Consider the following 26,242-nt stretch of genomic DNA (forward strand, 5'->3'; position numbering starts at 1 on the left):
ATGTATATATTTATATATATATATCACTTTTTATATATATATTTTTATATATATATTTATTATTTTTTTTTATATGTACATGTATGTGTTTTTTATGTGTCGCCTTCTCTTGCTCCTGTCTCAATGAAGCCCGGAAGAGAATGTACCATAAATTGGCTCACTGAGGCGGTAATACCCCCTGGGGGTTAAAGGTAGGTACTACTCCCGACATGAACGCTCATACTAAGAACGCTCAAAATAAGAACTACATCACTTGCATCAACCTACGACAATTCGTAGCTTTAAAATATGAATGTAAATTGTGACCTGAATGATGGATTTGAACCATTATTGGACTACTTCAAAGGTTCATACTGCCACCTACTATACCTGAGTATGGAACATAGGTCATGCAATCTGGCCAAAATGTTATTGCATTGTATACAAATGTTATTGCATACTTTAGATTTATTATAATTACGTTAAAAAACAGGTTTTGGCTACAACGTTTTAAATTCCTGTGGTAAGAGTTTTGGTGAAATATCCTTCAATCCATTCTTTTTTTATGCTGCTTATCCTGACTAGGGTCGCAGGTATGCTGGAGCCTATCCCAGCTGACTTTGAGTGAGAAGAGGGGCACACCCTGGACTGGTCGTTGGTGAAATATGACATTTAATGTGTTGGCAGAGAAATTGTATGCCTGCCTACATGAAGCAGTAGATGCTGCAATTTCCAGGGCCCCCCAAACGTATCATAAAAACGGATTATTATTGTTTTTCCCCTTCACTTTATATTACTGTTTAAGTCTGAATCGACAATCTTAAACTACATCAAGACACACAATGACCACAAGAACCAGACACGCTTGACAGCAGCACCACTTCTGTCAGTGTCACCTGTATGCAGTATAGTTCAAGTGATGAAGCTGAGAGTGCTTCATCACAAAGATGTGACTATTAAAGCAATATGGTAATGAGAGTAGTTTCATTTACATCACATAATTTAATTCACATTTCCACATGTCCAAAATAGACTGTATTAAATGTTATAATGTGGTTATCAATTACAGTAAAAGTATTTTCATTTATTAGATAATAATAATCCTCCAGGAGGATTTTAAGGACTTTATATAGATCAGGAAATTAGATTTTCTTTTCTTTATTCATTATTCTCACTTGTTATTAGACATACACCTTTATATTAAAAAAATATATTGGGGGTATACAAACATAGCTCTGTAACTATCAACTTAAACTTATGTGGAGGGGCCCCCAAATCACTAAATATGCCCCTGCTTTTATGTTTGACACGTAGCTCGCTCAAGTACAGAAGATCTTTGAAAGGAGCCGGATCTTGATGAAACTGGATCATTGAAAGAGCAGTTCATAAGACTTGTAGTGATAATTCTTTTTGTTTTAAAGAAATAATTTGGTTTTCTTTCGTGGGAACTGGTAGCAGCTCTATATAGTTGGAGCAATGAGGAATATAAAAGTATAACCAGAAGAGTTACAAGGAAGACAAAAGCAACAAAGCGGGGTCTAAGAGGAGAAAGACGCAGCTGAAATTGGTGGAAGACTTGACCACAGACAAGGATGACGAAGGAGCCGTTCGTTTTATGCATTTGGCTATCGGTTCTTATCGTTAACTTAAAAGAGCTGTTAAAATCTCGATTCGTTCGCGAACGTCCCATTTCTAGTGTGTTGCGTTAGGGTGAGCAATGGCGTTACAGAGAATTCTGTCAACAAACTCACAAAGAGTGTGATTTATGACGTTTTTCACGTCTACATTTCTCGACTGGGGACTTATCGGCGGAAGGAGGGTCGCGGGGTTTCATTCGCACTCGTAAGTTGTCATTAAAAGGTTTGAAAATGCTGACGTTACCTGCAAGTGACGTTTTGTTTAGCTAGCGGCTAGCAGCGTAAGCTAATATCACTTGGTAAAACGACACGCATTTTTAAAACGTCACTCTGGTTACAAATTTTGATTTGATGAACAGCATCATAAATGTTTGGACTTGTTTTTGCGTTTTGTGCAGAATGGTTCTTTGAAGAGCTGCGTTACCTACGCGGCTAACGCTAAATACTAGTGCTGTTAACGGTAGCAACTTCCTATATATATATATATATATATATAATGGTTTTCAACGTCTTTGCAATTTACACTCAAGACATACAGACCACCTGTCATCCAAAGGGTGACACCTCGATCCTCCTGCTCAGCCCTTCATTTTTGATGAGGTCATGACTAATGTCAACATCACCCGAGATATCCTGCACAGACAGATCAGAGTGAGTAACTCACCGGAATATGATGAGAACCTCAGTGAAACTGCTGGCAAATAATCTATCGTGTGAATTGTGCCTGTAGGACAAACAAGCGTCAGGCTTCCAAAGGTTCCATCATGTGACGGACCCCTTCATTAAGAGATTGGGCCTGGAGGCTGAGCTTCAGGTCAGTCCCCAAGGAGGGCTTGCACATTGCAAGTTACAAGTAGGAGACTGACAGTTTATTCTTCTGCAGGGTCACACTGGCTGCGTCAACTGTCTGGAATGGAATGAACGTGGAGAGTAAGCAGGAAGTTTTTTCCAACCGTATCAAATAGAGGTGTCACAAGATCTCATGAGATTAAACATGACAGGATTTTTTCAGGAAAAAAAATGTCTCGTGGACACTAGGCCTGGGACAATAATAAATTAAGCCATCACACAATAAATGAAAATATACTTGATCATTTGACTGTCCTCAGTATATTTTTGCATTTCCTAATCTCTTAAATGTTTCGGATCATTTAACAAATTTTAATATTAGTCAATGACAACACAACTGAACACAAAATGCAGTTTTTAAATGCAACATTTAATTATCATGGGAGAAAGAAATCCAAGCCTAGATTGCCCTAGACATAGACTTTCTTTATTGTCATTGCACAATAACACAGCAGTGAAATTGCCAACTAAATGTCGTTTTCTGGCTCCCGTGTAATAATAAATAATAAACAATAAATAATAATGTGGAGAATAAATAGATTACATCAAATATGAACAACAATGTACAGCGTAAACAATAATTTGTACAAATAATTTAAATAATTTAGAATAAATAACAATTTAAAGTTTTGGTTGTGTATGTGTGGGAAGCCTTAGCAGCAACAACTGCAATCAAGCATTTGTGATAACTTGCAATGAGTCTCTTATAGCGCTGTGGAGGTATTTTGGATTACTCATCTTTGCAGAAATATTGTAATTCAGCCACACTAGAGGGAGTCTTTTTAAGGTCATGTTCCAGCATCTCAATAGGATTTACACTGTAACAAGTTTTCCTGTTAAATTACAGTACACTGCTGTGTAACGGTGTGCTACCGTGAACGACAACAACAGTATATTACTGTAAAAGTATTACAGTACAGTACTGTGGAAAAAAAGCAGTGCTAAAATTGGATCTCGCCTTGGTCTCGGAAACCCAACCCTATGTATCGTCTTGTCACCCCTAGTATCACATATACATCATGTGCCGTTTCATCAACAATTTCTTAAAAAAAAAAACAAAAAAAACCTAAACTATATTAGGAAAGCAGGAAGTGAACAAATGTAACATTTACTGATTGTAAAAGTACCAGATGGAGGGGTAGGATTTAATAAGCTTTGCTTCTTCCTACTCCTTTTGGACACGTGGAACTGTGAACTGATTATGGGATGCATTCAATTGTAATCTGATGCATGTTCAAATGAAATAAAACCATTATCATTACCATTTCTTGTCCTACCTTTTTTTGCAGTCTGCTGGCCTCAGGCTCAGACGACCAGCACGCCATCATCTGGGATCCATTCAGGCTCAAGAAGCTTACGACTATGCACACAGGACATGCAGCAAACATATTCTCTGTCAAGGTAAGACCAGACTGACACAGAGAGTGTTTTATTCAGTGGCATGTGGGGAAGGTAGTGACTAATATGAGGAAGGGCAGTAATGTGAATTGGGAGCCTTTCAGTAATCCTGATCTGTTGCTTTTAATAAACCTGGATTTGACACTTTGTCAGACAATCTGTGAGTAGGGTAGCACCAGCACTGTATTGGAACTATTTTTGATTCAATTGTAAATTACCATAACATACACAACATTAGCCACGTTTACATGAGGAGTTTTTCTCTTTCCGAATGACCTTTCTGAAAGCAATGGTATACATGGAAAGGAATATTCCAATTTCTTGTCTACATGCGCCGCTATAATCAACCAGAATAGTCAATGGGGCATGCGCAGTAAAGCGTAAACACCAACATCACGTGATACCGAGTTTTTCTTTCACTTGTTGGAATAACTCCGTATTGCCAGTTTTTCCTTTGTCCAGTCTTGAAATTTAGTTAGAATAAAAAACAAACTTTCCGCAGCAGTCCAGTGCCGATTGCTCGCCTCCATTTTTTTAAATGGAAGAACGTCTGGAGCTGCGTGTTACGTCATATCTCAGCATTCGCTGAAAGAACGCACCCGGGAACAGGAAAAGATAAAGTTCAATCTTGCTAATATTTTATAATTAAGCTCGGCACATGTTTTATATGGATATGTATTTTCTTTTTTAATAAAACTGGACTTGTGAATGGCGTATAGAAGGGTTTAGATTCTGTTCCACAGATGGCGCTAATGCACACGAAAGCTGATTGCCAACCGCCAATAAATAACAGAAGAAGATAGAACGCAGTCTGACAACTTTCCGTTTGAGCGGGTACAAGATACCTCAATCGGATTGGGGAAAGGAATATTCCACCTCTGTGAATCCCATTATATATTCATTCGGATTGGCACTTTTCTTTCGGAATGAGGTGTGTACAAAGGTTACATTCTGAGCAAATAACCCGAATGAAATTGGCATATTTGGGTCCATGTATACGTGGCTACCGTCACAGTCAGCTATCCTACATCAGCGCGGGATATTGCGGGATATATATATAGCTGTAAAGTGGGATATTGTGTGTGCTCTTCACACAGCCATGGGGTATCCCACACTCGGATGGTTAGATTAGTGATTACGTCTGTGCCAGGGTCTGGGATGATGTTTGTCACACCCAAATATTTCAGATCATATAAAATGTTTTCATATTAGTCAATGACAACACAATTGAAAACAAAATGCAGTTTCTAAATGAAGCTCTCTATTAAAGGTAGTAAAAACCTAAATGCCCCTGTGTGGGGGAAAAGTGATTGCCCCCTAAAACTAAAAACTGAGCTGCTGCATGGGGAATTTTGGCCCAATCATTTTTGCAGAATTGTTGTCATTCAGCCACATTGGAGGCTTTTCCAGGATGAAGCGCCTTTTTGAGGTCATGCCACAGCATCTCGATAGGATTCACCTCAGGACTTGGACTTTTTTTTTTTTTTAGCCATTCAGAGGTGGTCTTGCTGGTGTGTTTTGGATCACGACAATGCTTTTTTTTCCCTCAATAATGAAAGAAATCAATTTCAAAACTGCATTTTATTTTTTTTATTTAGTTGTGTTGTCATTGACTAATATTTTAATTTGATTCGGAAACATTACATGCAAAAAATAAAAATAAAATAAACTCTGCTTCTACCTACTCCTTTTGAGATGTGTGTGATTATGTAACCGCAATCGTGCAGTGTTCTGTAATGTGACTAGTTAATGTTCAACACAAATAAACCACAACAATTAACGACTATTAACACATGATCCAATATGTTCCTTGTAATAACCTATCCCTTTATTTTTGTCACGTGGTTGTTGGATATGTGGAGAAGTCCAAATCCCACCAGACCACCATTGCTTGCCCCCCCCCCCCCCCCCCCCCAATTTATAATTACACCTTTGTGCAAAAATCATTTGTAGAGTTTGTGCAACCACAAATCACAAGACCATTCAATGAATTCTCCTGTGTTTGTTTCTCCAATACAGTTCCTCCCTCACTCCGGAGACAGAATATTGATAACTGGTGCTGCGGACACTAAGGTCCATGTGCATGACCTGACAGTGAAGGAAACCATCCACACGTTTTCTGATCATACCAACAGGGTCAAAGGCATCGCCACAGCACCAATGTGGCCCAACACCTTCTGGAGTGCCGCAGAGGATGGCGTCATCCGGTGAGAAGGCAGGAAATTATTTGTATTATTTCATGTAATTGCAGAGATTCCCTGCTCACTTCTTCCATGTGCTTGCAGACAGTATGACTTACGGGAGAGTAGTAAACACTCCCAGGTGCTGATTGACCTGACAGAATACTGTGGTAAGCTGATGGAGGCCAAGTGTTTAGCTGTCAATCCACGTGACAACAACTACATGGCGGTCGGGGCCAGCGGCCCCTTTGTACGTCTCTATGACATCCGGAAGATTCACAACTGTAGGTGGGTTGGTGCTCCTTGCTCTTATGTGTTTTTCAACCTTTTTTGAGCCACGGCACGTTTTTTTTTAAATTGGAAAACATCACTAAGTCTATAGGAGGAACGAGCTAGGTGTTGCCACACGGGCCGATATTACATTACTCTGCCAGTCTTTACACCACAGACACTCGACAGTAGCCATGTTTACATGAGGAGTTTTTCTCTTTCCAAATGACTTTTTCGGAAACAATGGTATACATGGAAAAGGAATATTCCAATCTCTTGTCTACATGCGTCGCTATAATCAACCAGAATAGTCAATGGGGCATGCCCAGTAAAACATAAACACCAACATCATGTGATACCGACTTCCCCGAGTTGTTCTTTCACTTGTTGGAATAACTCCGTATTGCCAGTTTTTCGTTTGTCCAGTCTTGAAATTTAGTTTGAATCAAAAACAAACTTTGCGTAGCAGTCCAGTGCCGATTCCTGGCCTACATTTTTAAAACTGAAGAACATCTGGAGCTGCGTGTTACGTCATATCTGAGCATGCGATATGATAAATTTAAGCAGGAAAGGATCAAATTCAAGCTTGCTAATATTTTATAATTCAACTCGGTACATGTTTTATATAGATGTATATTTTCTTTTGACTTATGGATTTATGAATGGCGTATAGAAGGGTTTAGATTCTGTTCCACAGATGGCGCTAATGCACACGAAAGCTGCTTGCCAACCGCCAATAAACAACAGAAGAAGAAAGAACGCAGTCTGACAACTTTCCGTTTGAGCGGGTACAAGATACCTCAATCGGATTGGGGAAAGGAATATTCCACCCCTGTGAATCCCATTATATATTCATTCGGATTGGCACTTTTCTTTTGGAATGAGGCGTATACAAAGGTTAGATTCTTTCAGTTTGAGCAAGTAAACCAAATTCAATTGGAATACTTGGGTCCACGTATACGTGGATATTGGCATAATATTTGCAAATGATGATTAATAAATGTTAATTATAAAAAGTGATATTGGATAATTCCTCACGGCACACCTGACAATTTCTCAAGGCACACTAGTGTGCCGCGGCACAGTGGTTGAAACTCACTGCTCTACAGCATGCATCCAGCTATCTCTGGATTGAAAACGTTTTTATTTCTCCTCCCTGAACAGGAAGTCCCCTCTTGTGCGCGCTTTATTGAAAAATCGGAGCCCCATCCCAGACAGCGCTGTGCAGTATTATGTTGCAGGTTGGCCAAGTTTCTCATAATCTGTTGACATGCATAATATTGGCTTATATGTTGAAGAACAATTAAAGAATGAAACACAATATGCTAGCTAAAATCGCAATATGTATCTCATATTTTTAGTGCTGCTATATGTACATACAATAATAAATATTGTTTATTCTATTAGTTGTATATTACAGTCACACAAATACATTTAGTAATATAATATAAAGATGTGTGTTCTTCTCAACTTCAGGGCACCTGCCAATGAGGCTTAGGGAATATAATAACCGCATGAGGGTCCTGGTGGCCACTTCTGTCACTTTCAGTCCAGATGGAACTGAGTTGCTTGTCAACATGGGTGGGGAACAGGTAAAGCTTCTCATCACAGTCAAAGAGATAGTCACAGAAGTTCATTCACTACTGACTATTTTGTGTGCTTTATCTTATATAGGTGTATCTGTTTGATTTGACATTTAAACAAAGGCCATACACACTGCTGCTTCCACAAAGAGGCCGGCCATCAACAGGTAGGACCGTGTTATGAATAAAGGACATACACAATATGGACTAATGTACTGGAGGGACCTCCAGCCCATCAGGTCCAGCATCAGCGGCCTTGGAGCTCATTCTGAATGAATAGAATATAGTACTCGAGATGCTCCAGAAAGTGTTATGGAGGCTGTTATTGTAAGAGGGATTGTCATTGGTTCATCTAGTGCAGGGGTGGGCATATATTTTGACTGGTGGGCCGCATTGAGTTAACAAAATTGTCCGGGGGGGCCAGAACATATATTTAACACACACACGTTTATCATTTTTCTTGAATTATTTGTCTAACTTTTTTTTTTTAAATGTATATTTATTATTTATGTATTTATTTATTATGTGTTTATTATATTTTATTTATTTATTATGTATTTATTGTATTTATTATTTATTATGTATTTATTATATTGTATTTATTATTTATTTATTATGTATTTATTTATTAATTTTTTATTTATTTTTTCAGGACACTTTAACCATCAGACCACATCAAACTATGTAATTAAACTTTACAGTTTTTTTTTTTTTTTTTTTTTACTAAGTAAGACATCCGACTTGCAGGTCTTGTCACTAGTTTGTATGTTAAAAGCCGGGGGGGCAGAACATATATTTAACACACACACTTTTATAATTTTTCTTGAATTATTTGTCTAACTTTATTATTTATTATTATTGTTTATTTATTATGTATTTATTATATTTTATTTATTATGTATTTATTTATTATGTATTTATTATATTTTATTTATTATTTATGTATTTATTTATTATATTTTATTTATTATTTATGTATTTATTTATTATGTATTATGTATTTATTATGTATTTATTATGTATTTATTATGTATTTATTATGTATTTATTTATTATGTATTATATTTTATTTATTATGTATTTATTATATTTAATTTATTTATTTTTTCAGGACACTTTAAACTATCAGACCACATCAAACTATGTAATTAAATTTTACAGTTTTTTTTTTGTTGTTTTTTACTAAATAAGACATCCGACTTGCAAATCTTGTCACTAGTTTGTATGTTAAAAGTTGAAATACTTAGAAAGCAACTGGCGGGCCGGATTCAAACGCTTGGCGGGCCGCGTGTGGCCCCCGGGCCGTAGTTTGCCCACCCCTGATCTAGTGTATGAAGTGTGGTTTATAAAGTAAGTACGTCATGGATGTAACACTTGTTCATGAAAAAAATTGGGTTCCTAGGAGATGCGCAGCCTGGAAAGGCAACCAATGGCGTTTCCAATGGAATCCATGTGCCAGCCAGCCATATTCGATTTGCCCAAAACGACATACAAATGAGGTATCGACATCATTTTTTTTTTAACATTACAACAATAAAAATGTTTTAAAGCAACATCGCTCACAAAAGGTGAGGGATATCTGGCTTTCAGGTGAAATTTTAGGTTAAAGCTAAAATCCACTGTTAACTTTTACAGGTGAACTTTGACCTTTTCTGAAATGCACATGTTGAAAGTTTCAGTAATTTTTCAAGGACTGGGCGGCAAAATTCACCGAATGGACCGATACATTCCGGATTCAATGAAAATGATTTAAACATTACCTTGCCATTGCAAGGGAAACACGAGCCGGCCACTGAGCCAGCCTGACCTCGGGCTCGAGGCGAGATATACCCAGGACTGGTCGGCAGCCAATCACAGGACACATACAAACAACCAATCACACTCACATTCATACCTATGGACAATTTGGAGTGGCCAATTAACCTAACATGCATGCTTTTGGATTGTGGAAAAAACCCACGCACACACAGGGACAACATGCAAACTTCACACAGAGATGCCCAAGCGATTCGAACCCGATCTCCTGACTGTGTGGCCAACATGCTAACCACTCATCCTAGTCAGTATTTGTTTAAAATAAGTTGATCTACCGGGCGCTGTTTCTATTCCTGTTTCTGTTGCAGCTCGAATGAGCTTCCTCCCCATTTGGAAAAGATCAAACAACAAGCTAACGATGCGTTTGCAAGGCAGCAGTGGACGCAGGCCATCCAGCTCTACAGTTTAGGAATTCATCATTCCAGCTGCAATGCCGTGTTGTATGGAAACCGCGCCGCAGCCTACATGAAGCGGAAGTGGTAGGCCTCATTTCGCAATTTCGAATGACACATTCACGCGAACGTGAGTTGTCATCGTCTTCTCCTCCTAAAGTGTTTTGTGTTTGATAATGTGGCAGGGATGGAGACCATTACGACGCTCTCCGGGACTGTCTGAAGGCTCTGACTCTAAACCCAGAACATCTGAAGGCTCATTTCAGGCTTGCACGGTGTCTCTTTGAGCTCGACAAGGTGTCGCAAGCACTGGCATGCCTCAACGATTTCAAAGGAAAGTTCCCAGAGCAGGCACACAGCAGCGCTTGTGCCGCATTGGATAAAGACATCAAAACCTACAGCTACTCGGCACCAGAGTCAGGTGATCAATCTAGTAAAAGCTTACAGTTGGCTTCGTAAATCGGTGTATACATTTCTCAGTATATCATTGATTAAGTACAAAAAAGTTCTGTAAACTCCACCTTTCCATTTTTCAACATTCAGCAACATGCATCTTATTCTCTGTAGTCTGTAATCATATTTAAATAATCTGGTAATATACTGTAGGTCAAATTTATAGTGTACATGTACCACTGTAAACAAAAGCCCACACTTTTTACATGTTTCTATCGTTATGTTTCACTGACTTTCCATCAAGTGCTGAGATTTCGCACTTTGTTGACCAGTTCTTGAACGTATCGTAGATGCCATGAGACGCAAATATAAAACTTGAAGTGACTGATCACCTTACGTTTTCATTCATTAGTGGCGAGTACCTATATATTTTCTACTTTAAAATGCATTTAACCCTTTATAGGGCACTCACTGAAATACTTTAAAAATTTAATCCTTCAGTGTTATTGGGGGCTATAAGAAGACATTTTTTTCTCTTTTTACTTTTTAAAAAAAGTTTCAGGTTTTGGGTGCAAATTAAGATCAAAGAAGTTACCATATACCATTTACCATTACCATACCATTTAGGGTATGGAAAAGGGACAGGTCAAACTGCACAAGGTCACATCAAACAGAGGTACTGTAGTTAGAGTGACTGTGATCAACTTATCATGGTTAGTTTTTCATGTTTGGGCCGAGAGTGTCGGGGCCCCAAGCGTCAGAAAATTGCAATTCTGATTTATCACAGCCCATGATGTCACTTCCTGTGACATTGTCCGATCTTGGCTGATTGGCATGAGAAAGTCACATGACTCTGTTGCCTTGCTGAGACATGGGGAAACCCTGTTTTTTTAAGTTACCATATATGGTTACTTGCCCTATAAAGGGTTAATAAGTATATGAGACATTGAACATCGTAGGACAACGTCAAGCTGGCAGGAGGGTGGTGGGATGTGTGTCAAAAATAGACATTGTTATGGACGTCTCATTTACCTACGGAAATGTGGGGATCTACAGAACCTGAATTTTAAGCTTCATCATGATTCATTCATTGATCTGTACTGTTATTGATTATTGATATTTTTCCATTTAAATCACATCAATAGCAATGCTTGGTTTTTCCATGATTCCTAATGTGTCCCAACTCTAACCAGCAGAAGAGAAGAAGGCCAACACTTCTCTTCGATACCACTTACTGACCCAGAAGGCAGTCTCTGAAGATGAATTGGATCAGAGAGAACAGAGCTTGGATTACAAGCACAGATATTGTGGTCACTGCAACACCACCACCGATATCAAAGAGGCCAACTTCTTTGGAAGGTTAGTCACTTGGGGGCACGACTCTGTCAACGGGATTCCCACCCAATGTTGTGGCACATTAGTATGCAGTAATGGATCATTATTACCCCATTTTGCTTAATCGGTCCGACATTGATATATTGACTACAAATAATACATTAATGTCATTGATGCATCGTGACAGAACAAGTAAATATCCTTCCACTAGATGGCAGAATATACCATCTAGTTTAAGATTCTCTTACTGGTTTTTAAATGTCTTAACAGCCTTGCACCTTCTTTATTCTTTATCTGATCTGCTTTTACCATATCAACCCCCGCGGACCCTGCGGTCCTCTGGCACTGGCCTTTTAACAATACCAAAACCCAGAACGAAAACCCACGGTGACGCAGCATTTAGCCACTATGGCCCCCACCTGTGGAACAGTCTGCCGGAGAGCCTCAGGACTGCGGAGACTGTTGATATTTAAAAAAAAAAGATTAAAGACACACCTTTTTAAATCAGGCTTTTAACTAATATTTTTAAACTTTTCTTATGTTTTTATCTTTTTAGTCCTATTTTATGCTTTTAGTCTTTAGCTTTTAACTCCAGTGTTTCCTCAGCGGGGGCCTCCACACTGGGGGCTGTGTCGGGTCTGCTGAGGGGGTGCCATCCTTGGGTCCCTTCGACCCGGCCGGCTGGGGGTTCCTCCCTTTTAATGTGGGTGTCCGCCCGTCTGTCGAAGTCGGGGGGCCCGGGTGCTGGCTCTTCCCAGTGTGGACGGCCCCAAAGGTGGCGTTTCCTTGATCATCAGTGCCATGCCATGTCTCCCTACTGTGTGTGATTGTGTGTATGTGTGGGTGGGTGTGTGTGTGTGCGTCTAGTATGGAGGGTGGGAGGGAGGGGCTTTCTTTGTACAGTAAAGTCTCGTTATATCGATATCGGTTATAACGAGTTACTACTTATTACGATACTATTTTCATTTCCCGGCAAATTTCTAGTCTTTTATGATATAATTAGTTAGTACGATACCCGTTATTATGATAATCCGGTTACTACGATGCCCTTTTCATCTCCCGCCAGCCAATTTGGTCTGCTTATATCAATACAAAAGCAGCTTAAATCAATCTTTGCTTAAGGATTTCAATACCAAAAAAGAACACGGCGAACGGCTGCTTCCAGTCAACTTTATTTTTCACACTTCCACCACCAGAGCGCAGCACACACACCGATTCCCGCACTTCCTGGTTCACAGGTCATGCTCAACCCGCCACACATAGCTGGCCAAACACATGCCTGCAATAGAAGAACCAACTGACATAGCATACACACCTATTCCAACGAAGACACAAGCGTACAAATACATGTATTTAATTGTGTTGTATTCAGATATCTTTTATCGCTTGCAATAATCACTGTTTTTCATATGTACATGCTGGCGTTGCAGGCATGTGTTCTATACTATAGAACAATGTCGAGTGCATTATTGCCCACTTTTAATGCAGTTCGGCGCAGGATTGGATATATGGATAGTCCGGTTATATCGGTATTTTTTCCGACTCCCGAGAATATCGATATAACGAGACTTTAGTAGTAATTGTTTTTAACTCTGTAAAGCACTTTGTGTTGAAAAGTGCTCTACAAATAAAGTTGATTTGATTTGATACGTAATTGACCATACTATGTCCAGCTAATACACTTAAGTTTGCATTGGATACTGAACAAAAAACTTTGTCATTCTAAGTTCCTAGATTCAGGCTAAACTATAGTCTTTCTTTAACAGCAAAGGCCAGTACATCGTCAGCGGCTCCGACGATGGCTCGTTCTTTATCTGGGAAAAGGAGACAACAAATCTGGTTCGTGTCCTGCAGGGAGATGAGTCCATAGTTAACTGCTTGCAGCCCCATCCCAGCTACTGCTTCCTGGCAACGAGCGGTATTGACCCTGTGGTACGATTATGGAAACCCAGACCTGAGGTAAACGCCGTGTATGTGTAGCGTTGGGAAAAAAAAAAAGTTGCCGAAATTGCTGACTTGATTTGTGGCAGAGGATAATTGGAGAGATGATGTTGAAAACTCAACTTCATTTTGCAAAGAAACTCAAGTTTATTTTACTTAGACATACATACATTTTACCCTGGTACACACCACATATTATAGTTGGCAATTCCGCAGGTCCAAATCCTACCTGTCTACGTTTCCCATCAATTGCTAATACTTCCTCTTCAATAAGTGACCCTTGGCAGTTCCGAAACAACATAAGAAAATGATACAACAATACAACAATGATGTTACAATGAAGTTGAGGTTTGCAAGTCAAATATAAATGAATCGTATATAAAAGTCTAAATACAGTTAGAATGCTAGCTAGCTGCGGCCTCGTATTTATTGTTGCCAAACAAAGAGGCGCCAGCAAGTTAATGTAGTCTCCAGTTTACCCAATATGGAGAAAATGGAAGTCAACTTGCATTTACGTGATCATTGTTTAGGTGAAGAAGCGGTTAATTGTACAGTTGTTTTATTCATATTTTATTTTTCCATTCTTTTTAACAATTGTTTTTATTAACTCAAAATGGCTGACCTGAATGGGATATGTGGTAGGTTTCCCCCCACCTCCCGGACTATAAGTCACACTTTTCTTTTACGGGTTGGCTGGCTCTGCGACTTATACTCCAGAGCACCTTGTTTTGTTTTGTTTTTCCCCACCGACAGCCACAAGAGGGCGCTCTAGACTTGTGTGCCAGTATCTGCTACTCCTATCAGTCCTGTGCCACTGAATTTACAACGTAAACATCAACTTATAAAGACAACTGAGAAAGATAGACATTTATAGATTTATATTTGGCGCATTTACAGTAATACAATTTTCGAAAAAAAACGTGTCTTATGATGATAAATATTTTTTTTCCATGTCATTTCCAAGGCTCCAACTCGCATGAGTCTAAATGGATGTTTAGCAGTGCACCTGATTTGACCTTTCCTTCTTTTTTGGATTACTTTGAGTCATTCACCTTCTATCATGAAGGTGGTGGTTATCATTAACAACTAGTGGAAGAACAAGCAGGTTGCATGTCTGTTGAGTTTTATGTGAGCGAGCGTACATTGGACTTTGACTTTGATAATTCTATTGCACAATTGCACAGGTTATCATTAATAAATGGCGGGAGGAACGATTGCATTGATTATACAGCACAGGTTAACCATTCATACGTGTGTGCTGGTGCATGATAAAACACAGTGAGTCTACAATAGATAAGACGATTTTTAAGGGGTCAAATCCTTCCCCAACCTCATCACCTTCTCTCATCCGCATGTTTCCTCACAGGCGGAGACAGAAAATGCACGTGTGGTCGAAGACATGGAAGGTGCCGCTCAAGCCAACCAGCGGCGAATGAACGCAGATCCACTGGAGGTTATGCTACTCAACATGGGCTATCGTATCACAGGATTGCGAGGCGTTGGCCCCGATGGTTCAGACGATGAGGACAGTTCAGACGGACAAGTACCATGTCGGCCAAGCTAAAAACAAGCCCGACAGCAGCTGCTCTGTAGAATGGAAGTAGGAAGCAAATCGCTTTGGATTTGAATCCTAATTTGCCCTCCTTTTTTGACCGAGGCAACCGAGTGAATATCATGTCACATCTCAATGCCATGGGCGGTCCTTGGCTTACGAACGCGCTCCGTTCCTACGACTGTGATGCAAGGCGAGTTTTAGTGCAAGTCAAAACTTAGAACTAAATTAACAATGAATTGCTCACACTGTACACAGAACATCTGAAGGACGTATAGATAGAACAATGAAAAAATTCGGGAATTGAAAAAGACAAAGAAGACAACTACTTTTATCTTTTTGGTTGTCTTGCACGCCGGAAGGGGCGTTTTAAAGGGAGGGAGAGACAGGCAAGTCTCAATAATGACACCAGTATGCTGCTTTGTTGTCACTATCCATTTCATAGTAGATCCTTTCACAAGTACCATCTTTATCTTCGATGATGATCGCGACATTTGAACGGCATAGTCGATATCGCCACATCTCTACTGAGCCTTTTAATAATAATAATAATTCATTCATTAATTTTCTACCGCTTTTTCTCACGAGGGTCGCGGGGGTGCTGGAGCCTATCCCAGCTGTCTTCGGGCGTGAGGCGGGGTACACCCTGGACTGGTGGCCAGCCAATCACAGGGGCACATATAGACAAACAACCATTCACACTCACATTCATACCTATGGACAATTTGGAGTTGCCGATTAACCTAGCATGTTTTTGGAATGTGGGATGTGAAAACCGGAGTACCCCGGAGAAAACCCATGCAAGCACGGGGAGAACATGCAAACTCCACACAGACATGGCAGAGGGTGGAATTGAACCCTAGTTTCCGAGCTGTGAGGTCTGCGCATAATAATAATGATAATAATACATTATTTGTATAGCACTTTAAGACGCTTTACAGTAGAGAAAAATAAATAAAAACAGTAAAAGATGCATTAAAATACAATATCCATACATTGATTCAGAGCTAAAAGAAGGCGGGGCGCATTTTACCATGTGTAATTTCACTTATCACTTTTTTCACTTTTTTTTGACATGCTGCCATCAGAAGTGGGAGAGACAGTAGAGGTTAAAAGTGAAGTCCTTCCTCTGTGTACCGTATTCTTCCACCTATGTATTCTTCCGCTGTGCACACGTAACTAGTCCTTATTCTAGTGCAGTATTAGTAAATTCACAGGAGTGTGTTCGTAACCACCAAACATTGTTAAACAAGGACCACCTGTCTGCATCATGCTTTGAGGGCAGGCGGGCGCCTCTGTGAACGGAGGAAGTCGTAGGAGGGTGGAGAGCCCTTTTTTTTTTTTTTTTAAACCAATCAAGCCTCTCAGACTGGATTTTTTGTCACATGGCTCAGCACCTCTCCCGAAGGTTTTATGTTTGCAACCACATGTGGAAGGAGAGGCACTCTAGTGACCTATTTTCAGGTCCCACAGGCAGTGACCTCCATGGAGGATCAAATGCTGCATTTCCTGTCTGATCTCCATCAGCGTGCATGCATCTCAGAAAGGGTATGACCATCATTTCGGGTCTTTTCAGTTTGATTTTTTTTTTTTTTTTAGACTGAAATGTCACTCCCTTTCATGAAATCTGCATATTTATAATTATTGAGATGAGCTTTGTTTAATTTATAAGAAAAAAAAATCTGCCAAAGTTTGCCCTCCATCAACTAAATGGCCATGGATTTGTGTTCTTTGTTCTTTATAACAGAGTCTTCACTCAATTAATTTAATCAGACTCGTAAGTTTTAATTTTTCTTCAAATCATTGACGGCACTTGAACTGTTGGTGTGAAAAAAAAGCATGTTGTGTTTAGGTGTAACACAAATGCTCATTTAGGGTACATGCAGTGTTTTGATGGACACAGTGTGTCAAGTACTCGTCCTTGGCTAGACTGCTCCTGAACTAATTCTAATTCAGCAACGCACATGTAAAACGTAGGCTTTCATGTGTTTTTACTTTGTTCATCGGTTTTCTTTAAGGAATCATGTAATCACATTTTTTTCCTCCCTTGCAAACAGAACACAACCATAAAGAATAAGAATGGAATCGGCTTGTGTTTTTCCTTTTTTTGTCATTTTCTCATGACAAAAATGTTCTTGTAGAACAGTTACACAACACATAGGCAGTACCGTCGCAGAACAAATGAGTTTGGCAATGACATGCTGAAGGTGAGGCCGTGGTATGAACTTTTCTGGCATCCCCCCTCATACATCAGGGTCTCATCCACTGCCTGCTTTTGCTGACTATTCATAATAGATGTGCTCAGTATATCGCCATTAGGACGTCCCATGTTCCATATATGGTACAATGAGGTGACCCAGCTTCTGCTGAGTTTACAAACTTATTCTATGCAGAATAGGCCTCAGAAGTAACTCAAGCAGGCTTCTATGGCTCCTGAGAAGGGGGGGCGGTCAGGCGATCAGACAACATAATTTTGTGCCATGTTAACATTTTAGGACAGGGGTCTCAAACTCAATTTACTTGGGGGCCACTGGAGCTAGGGTCTGGGTGAGACTGGGCCACATCAGGTTTTCAAAAAAAAAAAAAAACGCTTTTATTGAAAACAGAAAAATTTATGAAAAAAATTTTTTTCATTTGGTTCGATTTTCTGCAATAAAAGCGCTGATAAAATATTCCACTATTGTCAAATATCTTAATTTGTATTTTTCTGCACAAAATAAGATGAAAAATAAATAAATCAAGAATAAAGAAAATCAATCAGTAATAAATAAATATAATAATAATAATAATAAACATATAGTTGGTGGGTAGACAAATTATATTTTTTCAGATTAAAATGAACAAAGCATTATTAGAGCCCTGTAGACATGACAAAACACGACTATAGTCACATTTATACTTGTTTTATTTAGAACATATTGCGCAACTGCAGGGTCTTGAGACACATGCTAACTCGAAAACTAGAGAGCTAGCGACCTAAACGGTAGCCTTCAAGTTATTTCCTTTAAACTTAAATAGCCAAAAACTTACCACTTCCACACAGATAGGGAGGATAACTATTAACAGTTATTTAACCTTTAACATGAACATTAATCAAACGTAATAATTTTTTCTGGGTACATGATACCATACAGCATCCATATCAAACTTGCACGGGCCGCACTAACATTAAACTTTCATATCAAGGCGTGGGCCTCAAACTAGTGTCCTGCGGGGCCACATTTGGCCCGCGGGCCACGTGTTTGAGACCCCCGTTTTAGGACAAATTAAGTGAAAGGACAAAAAAAGAAGATATCTGACATAGTCAATATTCATAAATTGTACCTGGACCATTTCTTGTGTTGTCAAAGACAAAGGTTAAAAGTTATCCATTTCATTGTTCTTTAGCAACTTGTACCATTGTACAATTTTGTGATGGCTCAGTTTGCAAAAACAATAACACAAATGACTTTAAATCTTTATGAATGTGATGGTCAAATTTCTCTTTTGATAATACGCATTATTTTCATTTAAAACTAGAACAACATCAAAGCAGTCATAAATCCGTGATTTTCCAAACGCCCCGTTTGACCTATTTATAAACAGCGCTGCGTTCAAGGGCTGTTTAAATTCGTCTCCAGTGACATGACTGCGCGCCGCCTCTTCGTCACTGTGGTCGTCTCCCGTCCGAGTTGAAGCAGTGATGGCGGAGACGGACGATATCGACATAATGATGAATTATCACGGAGATGTGTACAAAAACGACAGAAAGAACTGCCGTTATCCCTACTGCGTTGTGTGGACTCCCATTCCTATTCTCTCGTAAGAAGCTAATGCTCATGGTCTTGCTAGCTTAAGCAGATATGTAGCTTGTTTTGCTAGGTCGAATAAAAAGACAGTATACTGAACTTCAGTACGTTACATCATATATTGGCTTCTGTATCGAATATATATATATATATATGTTTATGACGGTTTTAATTCTGCAGGTGGGTGCTGCCATTCATTGGTCATATGGGGATATGCACCTCTTCTGGAGTCATAAGAGATTTTGCTGGCTCTTACTTTGTCTCGGTTGGTGTCGCTTTTCTACTCCATTTATCCACACTTGTGAGTACTAGAGATGCTCCAATCTGGATTTCATGGATTAACTGTACATTTTTCTATTTATCCGTGTATTTATGATGAGTGGTATTAGCCAGGGCTGCCGTTAGACAAGCCCAAGGGCCCCTGGTAATAGGTAACTATTCAAAAATAAACATAGTCAAAACATCAGAAACAAAAGTTGTACTATTGACACAAATCTGGATTTAATTTCATGTGTTGGAGTAATACATACTGTACATACTGTTTATAATCTGTATAATCTGCAATAGCCATATTATAGTCATTTATATCCCTGTACATATCCTCACTGTATTATAGTCATAGCCTGTTATAGTTTGTAGATCTGTCCATTTTTCTACATTTGCTTACTACTAAGGTACTTATAAAATTTCACTTCTGGTTGGATGCTAACTGCATTTTGTTGCCCTGTACCAGTGACATGAGCAATAACAATAAAGTTGAATCTAATCTAATCTAATACGAATACATGGGAAATAAATTCCTCACTTTTAGAGTCTACAACTATTTGTTTTATTTATGACAGACAACAACTGAACCGCACGGCAGACGAGTGGTTAGCGTGCAGGCCTCACAGCTAGGAGACCCGAGTTCAATCCTGGTTCGGTTTCCTCCCGCATTCCAAAAACATGCTAGGTTAATTGGTGACTCCAAATTGTCCATAGGTATGAATGTGAGTGTGAATGGTTGTTTGTCTATATGTGCCCTGTGATTGGCTGGCGATCAGTCCAGGGTGTACCCCGCCTCTCGCCCAAAGACAGCTGGGATAGGCTCCAACACCCCCGTGACCCTTGAGAAGATAAGAGGTAGAAAATGAATGAATGAACTATTTGTTTTATTTATGACAGACAACAACTGAACTGACTGCACGGCCTGCGAGTGATTAGCGTGCAGACCTCACAGCTAGGATTTCAGGGTTCAATTCCACCCTCGGCCATCTCTGTGTGGAGTTTGCATGTTCTCCCCGTGCATGCGTGGGTTTTCTCCAGGTACTCCGGTTTCCTCCCACATTCCAAAAACATGCTAGGTTAATTGGCGACTCCAAATTGTCCATAGGTATGAATGTGAGTGTGAATGGTTGTTTGTCTATATGTGCCCTGTGATTGGCTGGCGATCAGTCCAGGGTGTACCCCGCCTCTAATATAAGCGGTAGAAAATGAATGAATGAAAAACTGAACCATCAGTTAGGCGAATAATCCCAGCCAGTTGGCTTTTTGTGATCTGCTTCAAAAAGCAGTATTTTTTATGGAAATCAGCCAATACTAATCGATTGGAGCATCCCTAGTGAATACTGATTGTAAAACTTGCTATACGTCACTTCAGTGAAATGCTAAAAATGACTTGGCATTTTGCCATGGGTAATTAAAGGGGACCTATTATGCTTTTTCCACTTTTCTGACCAATAAATGTATTTAGAATGTTGTATTCTCGTGTTAAACGATGCCAAAGTTTCAGATAATGAGGTTTCAGCATTTGGAAGTGAGCCCTAAAACAAATTTGTGATGGCTCACTAACGCTCGGTGTCAATAGGCGTGGTAAAACCGTTCCTTTGTGATGTCACAGAGAGGCACTTCCTGCATTTTGGACATGTGACTAATCACAGCGGAGTGGGTGGAATGAATTAAGACAGACCGTTTTGGCAGGAAGCACAAATCAAAGGAAATACAGCTGGAATAGGTGCAGATGCTGGAAAATCAAAAAAGTTTTCTGTGTCGGTTATTGTGTGTAGCTGCTCTACACAACTCAATAAAAGGGTCGAAAATGAGTATAATAGGTCCCCTTTAATCCAAACATCCATATGCATTCATTCTCAATACATGTTATTCATTTTCCAGGAGGACAGCATGGGTTTTGGAAGACCAACAAAGTAAGTCATCAAACTCCAAAAATAATTTTAATTGATGTTGATCCCCAGGTATGAATATACTATACTATACTATACTATACTATACTATACTATACTATACTATACTATACTATACTATACTATACTATACTATACTATACTATACTATACTGCAGGTACTGGAAGCTTGACGTGGACAAAGTGTGTGGCAATGGTGCTGTTACCTGGGACACAGCGGTGCATGATGCATCCGAGGAATACAAATGCAGGCCGGTAAGATTTCATACACTGGCTGGACAAAAAAAGGGTCACTCACACAAAAATTTAGTTGCATTATTATATACCACGTTTTGGTATTTGATGACAAAATTTGGACTGCTGCACAAAGTTTACCCACTTTTTAATAAAGTTTGATTTTAGCAATCTCCTTGTACTATTGATTGATTGATTCATTCATTAATTTTCTACCGCTTTTTCCTGACAATGGTCGTGGGGGATCCCAGCTATCTTTGGGCGAGAGGCGGGGTACACCCTGCACTCGGCAGCCAATCACAGGGCACATATAGACAAACAACCATTCACACTCACATTCATACCTATGGACAATTTGGAGTCGCCAATTAACCTAGCATGTTTTTACCCGGAGAAAACCCACGCATGCACGGGGAGAACATGCAAACTCCACACAGAGATGGCTGAGGGTGGAATCGAACCCTGGTTTTATCTTATTTATCTGTACAAACCACTGTAAGAGTTGCTGGCAGGAGCATAGTTCAAGCATGAATAAAGACAATAAAAAGACCCACAAACTTTGAAGAAACTTATACAGCCTTGAGTAGTTACCTCAATAATTCATGTATTTTTCACCAGGATGTGTCTTTTGACATGGTAGCTACTCACTGCATCAGTAGCCACGTTTACATGAGGAGTTTTTCTCTTTCCGAATGACCTTTTGGAAAGCAATGGTATACATGGAAAGGAATATTCCAATGGCGTGTCTACATGCGCCGCTATAATCGACCAGAATAGTCAATGGGGCATGCCCAGTAAAGCGTAAACACCAACATCACGTGATACCGACTTCCTCCAGTTTTTCTTTCACTTGTTGGAATAACTCCGTATTGCCAGTTTTTCCTTCGTCCAGTCTTGAAATTTAGTTTGAATCAAAAACAAACTTTCCGCAGCAGTCCAGTGCCGATTGCTTTGATTGACATTGATTTGACATTGTCATTTGTTTAAATTAAAGAACGTCTGGAGCTGCGTGTTACGTCATATCTCAGCATTCGCTGAAAGAACGCACCCGGGAACAGGAAAAGATAAAGTTCAATCTTGCTAATATTTTATAATTAAGCTTGGCACATGTTTTATATAGATATGTATTTTCTTTTTTAATCAAACTGGACTTGTGAATGGCGTATAGAAGGGTTTAGATTCTGTTCCACAGATGGCGCTAATGCACACCAAAGCTGCTTGCCAACCGCCAATAAACAACAGAAGAAGAAGAAAGAACACAGTCTGACAACTTTCCGTTTGAGCGGGTACAAGATACCTCAATCGGATTGGGGAAAGGAATATTCCACCCCTGTGAATCCCATTATATATTCATTCGGATTGGCACTTTTCTTTCGGAATGAGGTGTATACAAAGGTTACATTCTTTCCGTTTGAGCAAATAACCTGAATGGAATTGGAATATTTGGTTCCATGTAAACGTGTCTAGTGAGGGTTCAATTGTTGCCAGGTGAAACATCATCACCCATGCATAGTAATCACCCAACGGGTGACTCTTTCCTATTTGCTGATGTTTTTGTGTTGTTGTTTTTCTTCAGCACCATATCATTTTTAATAACTCCTTTTTGTTTTGTTCAAGCACAACTTGTGCTTAGATAACTGCCATTCCCACGTTGCCATGGCTCTCAACCTCATGCGCTATGACAACAGCACCTCTTGGAACATGGTCAACCTGTGTGTGCTTTCGCTAATTCATGGCAAATATGTAAGGTAAGCATTCAAAATCTATTCATACCTGAATTTTAATGTCAAGGTGGGTGCAAGGGACCTCTCAGTGGGTGAAATACTGCCTACTACTGGAGCCCATCCCAGCTGACTTTGGAGGAGAGGCAGGGTACATGCTGGACTGGTCACCAATTCATCACATGACAACAACAATTGAAATTTACCAGTTAGTCTACAATGCATGTTTTTGGACTGTGGGAGGAAAGCAAAGTAAAACCACCCAATCACATGAAAAGAACATGCAAATTCCACATATAGAGTAATGGTTTTATTTCATTTGAACATGCATCAGATTACAATTGAGTGCATCCCATAATCAGTTCACAGTTCCACATGTCCAAAAGGAGTAGGAAGAAGCAAAGCTTATTAAATCCTACCCCTCCATCTGGTACTTTTACAATCAGTAACTGTTACATTTGTTCACTTCCTGCTTTCCTAATATAGTTTTTTTTATTTTTTTTATTTTTGTCTCGTACCGAAGTACAAGGTGATATGACCATCCAATGACATATTCAGTATATTCACATTTCAGTATGTGGAATCAAACTATGGAATGGATTGAGTAAGACCCTCAAACAATGCACAACGATGAGCCAATTCAAGAAACAATACAAGCAGTTGATGTTTGCTAAATACAAGGATGAAGAGTCTTGAACCAGTCATGATGTGCTATACATATCACTATATTGACAGTTACTATGGTAACCATTATGTCATTGGATGGTCATATCACCTCCTACTTCGGTATGTGACAAAACAAAAATAAAAAAACCTTAAACTATATTAAGAAAGCAGGAAGTGAACAAATGTAACAGTTACTGATTGTAAAAGTACCGGATGGAGGGGTAGGATTTAATAAGCTTTGCTTCTTCCTACTCCTTGTGAACTGTGAACAGATTATGGGATGCATTCAATTGTAATCTGATGCATGTTCAAATGAAATAAAACCATTACCATTACCATTACATATGACATCATTCACCTTTTGATGACTTCATGACATGCAATGCAAAGCAGGTCAAAAAACAGCGTTCATCTCAGCTTTGCATTTAGATTTATTATGATGGGAGGCCATGTTCAATCTTGTGTATAGAATAGGCCAAGGCACAAGTTCAAAATAGTATAATATTGGACTTTATCTGTCAGGACATAATACTGTATATACAGTATTTTTGTCATATTTGGTCCATTTTCATTCTTTTGGAGGATATTGTATACCGACTGTGAGCATCACATGTTAAAATCACATTTTATTTCATTTTATTCCACTTATTTGCAGCGTGGCAGCTCAACGCCACTTCATCATATCTATTATTATTATCATTTGAAGCCTCATAAAGCATCTACGTCACAACCCTGCATGCATTGTGTTCAACCTGCTCTCCTACTCCTTGCAGACATATGGCTGAGAGTGCACCCCTCATTATTCTCCGCTGACCCACATAGAGAAAGCCGGCGTCACAGTTTGTGCTGCCTCTGCACATCCACTCCCACGCCACAGGAGTCTGTTTAACAGAGGGGGAGTCGTGTAATTAATCACTGACAGAAGCGCTCCCCTACGTGCCTCTGCTGGAGGTCACCTCTCCGCTGGGGCTCCCTGTACAGGGTGGGGGGGAAAGGACAGTAGGACAACGAGCGCTGGGACTGTGGGAGCAAACGAGACTGCGCCATATGTACGCCTCACATGTCTCTACAATATATAGAAAGAGTAGGAGGGGGGGGGTGTTATGCTATGCTGCTAACAAACCCTCTAACACACTTTGCCCTTTCTATCCTTCAGCTGGCCTGCGTTCCTCAAGACCTGGCTACCCTTCGTCATGCTCTGCGGAGTCTTTGCCATGTTTGTCCTGACATTCAACCTTCAGTAATGCAGCAAAGCCATTTCTTTGATTTGCTTTATGCTTCATAGTCAGAGATTTGTATGTAGTGATGTGATCATGTCCAGAAGGGTACTTAGGGCCTTAATATTATTCCACAGAGTAATTCCTATTTATTATTCTCTACTAAAAGCTCCCTGTTGTTTGCTGAGAAATGACAATAGAGTACAGTATAGCGGTACGGTTGGCTTTCATATGTATTTTTCATGATAAATGTTGTTCCCCAACTGGCTAATGTACAGTTCCATGATGAAAAATGGCAGTGACAACATGAATCACTACGCAATTTCAATGCTGAACGTATTCATCAATTATATGGGAGATTAAGAGATAAGAAGCACTACCGAAGACAGGATGATGTAGAACCCACAGGAGGAGAGATGACCTGGAATTGATAAATGTGATTTTTTTTTTTTGTATTATTATTTTATATCTTGACTGAACTAGAGAATGTAATTTTAACGTAAAATGAGCAGTACTGTATTTAGGGATGCACGATAATTATTGGGCCGATAAGAGGAATGATGATGACATTTAAATGAGCTACGATTAACTCATTAGCGCCAATTAACTCATTTGACATTTTTCCCTTCAGTACCAGCCGTTTTAAGATGATTTTGATGCAGAGTTGCGTCATCAACATCATCGTTTTGCCTCCCACGCAAAAAACGTAAAGTACGTATAAATACATTGTTGGGATCGGGCCTTCGGGATGACAAAAACATATAAATATGTTTCTGGTATTGAATGAGTTAGCATTTTGAAGCTTAAACTTGACCAAATAAACAAAGTCAACTCAAATACAAATACCGAGTGGTTAGCGCACAGCCCACACAGCTAGGAGACCTGAGTTCGATTCCACCCTCGCCATTTCTGTGTGGAGTTTGCATGTTCTCCCTGTGCATGCGTGGGTTTTATCCGGGTACTCCGGTTTCCTCCCATATTCCAAAAACATGCTAGGTTAATTGGCCACTCCAAATTGTCCATAGGTATGAATGAAAGATATGAATCACGCAAATTTGAAACATCAGCATTGCTATGACGCCCGGGGCTTGTTCCTATCACAGTAACATTTA

The 26,242-nt window shown here is 39.5% G+C and overlaps 2 protein-coding genes across 3 annotated transcripts; both read left to right on the forward strand.

Annotated features, from left to right (window-relative positions):
- The first annotated feature begins 1,631 nt into the window (after positions 1–1,631).
- Positions 1,632–16,670, forward strand: wdtc1 (WD and tetratricopeptide repeats 1). Of its 2 annotated transcripts, none has more exons than XM_058084400.2 (16): positions 1,632–1,821; positions 2,147–2,267; positions 2,347–2,430; positions 2,500–2,546; positions 3,755–3,866; positions 5,883–6,070; positions 6,149–6,331; positions 7,478–7,554; positions 7,790–7,905; positions 7,988–8,063; positions 9,299–9,395; positions 10,020–10,190; positions 10,289–10,524; positions 11,693–11,855; positions 13,598–13,790; positions 15,139–16,670. In XM_058084400.2, exons 2-16 carry the CDS (start codon positions 2,220–2,222, stop codon positions 15,334–15,336), a joined length of 1,989 nt encoding a protein of 662 aa, XP_057940383.2. In that variant the 5' UTR covers positions 1,632–1,821; positions 2,147–2,219; the 3' UTR covers positions 15,337–16,670. The 2 variants fall into 2 exon arrangements, with proteins under 2 accessions (XP_057940383.2, XP_057940382.2); XM_058084399.2 differs by having other exon boundaries at positions 1,633–1,821; positions 2,173–2,267.
- A 2,237-nt stretch (positions 16,671–18,907) lies between these two features.
- LOC131136988 (transmembrane protein 222-like) lies at positions 18,908–25,216 on the forward strand. Its single transcript, XM_078797632.1, has 6 exons — positions 18,908–19,125; positions 19,293–19,377; positions 21,264–21,295; positions 21,451–21,547; positions 23,144–23,274; positions 25,070–25,216. The coding sequence occupies exons 1-6, from the start codon at positions 19,007–19,009 to the stop codon at positions 25,155–25,157; spliced, it is 552 nt and encodes a 183-aa protein (XP_078653758.1). The 5' UTR covers positions 18,908–19,006; the 3' UTR covers positions 25,158–25,216.
- The last annotated feature ends 1,026 nt before the right edge of the window (positions 25,217–26,242 follow it).

Source organism: Doryrhamphus excisus, linkage group LG17, assembly GCF_037039965.1.
Source record: "Doryrhamphus excisus strain RoL-2023G ecotype Guam linkage group LG17, RoL_Dexc_Guam_v1.1, whole genome shotgun sequence".
Lineage (NCBI taxonomy): Eukaryota > Metazoa > Chordata > Actinopteri > Syngnathiformes > Syngnathidae > Doryrhamphus > Doryrhamphus excisus.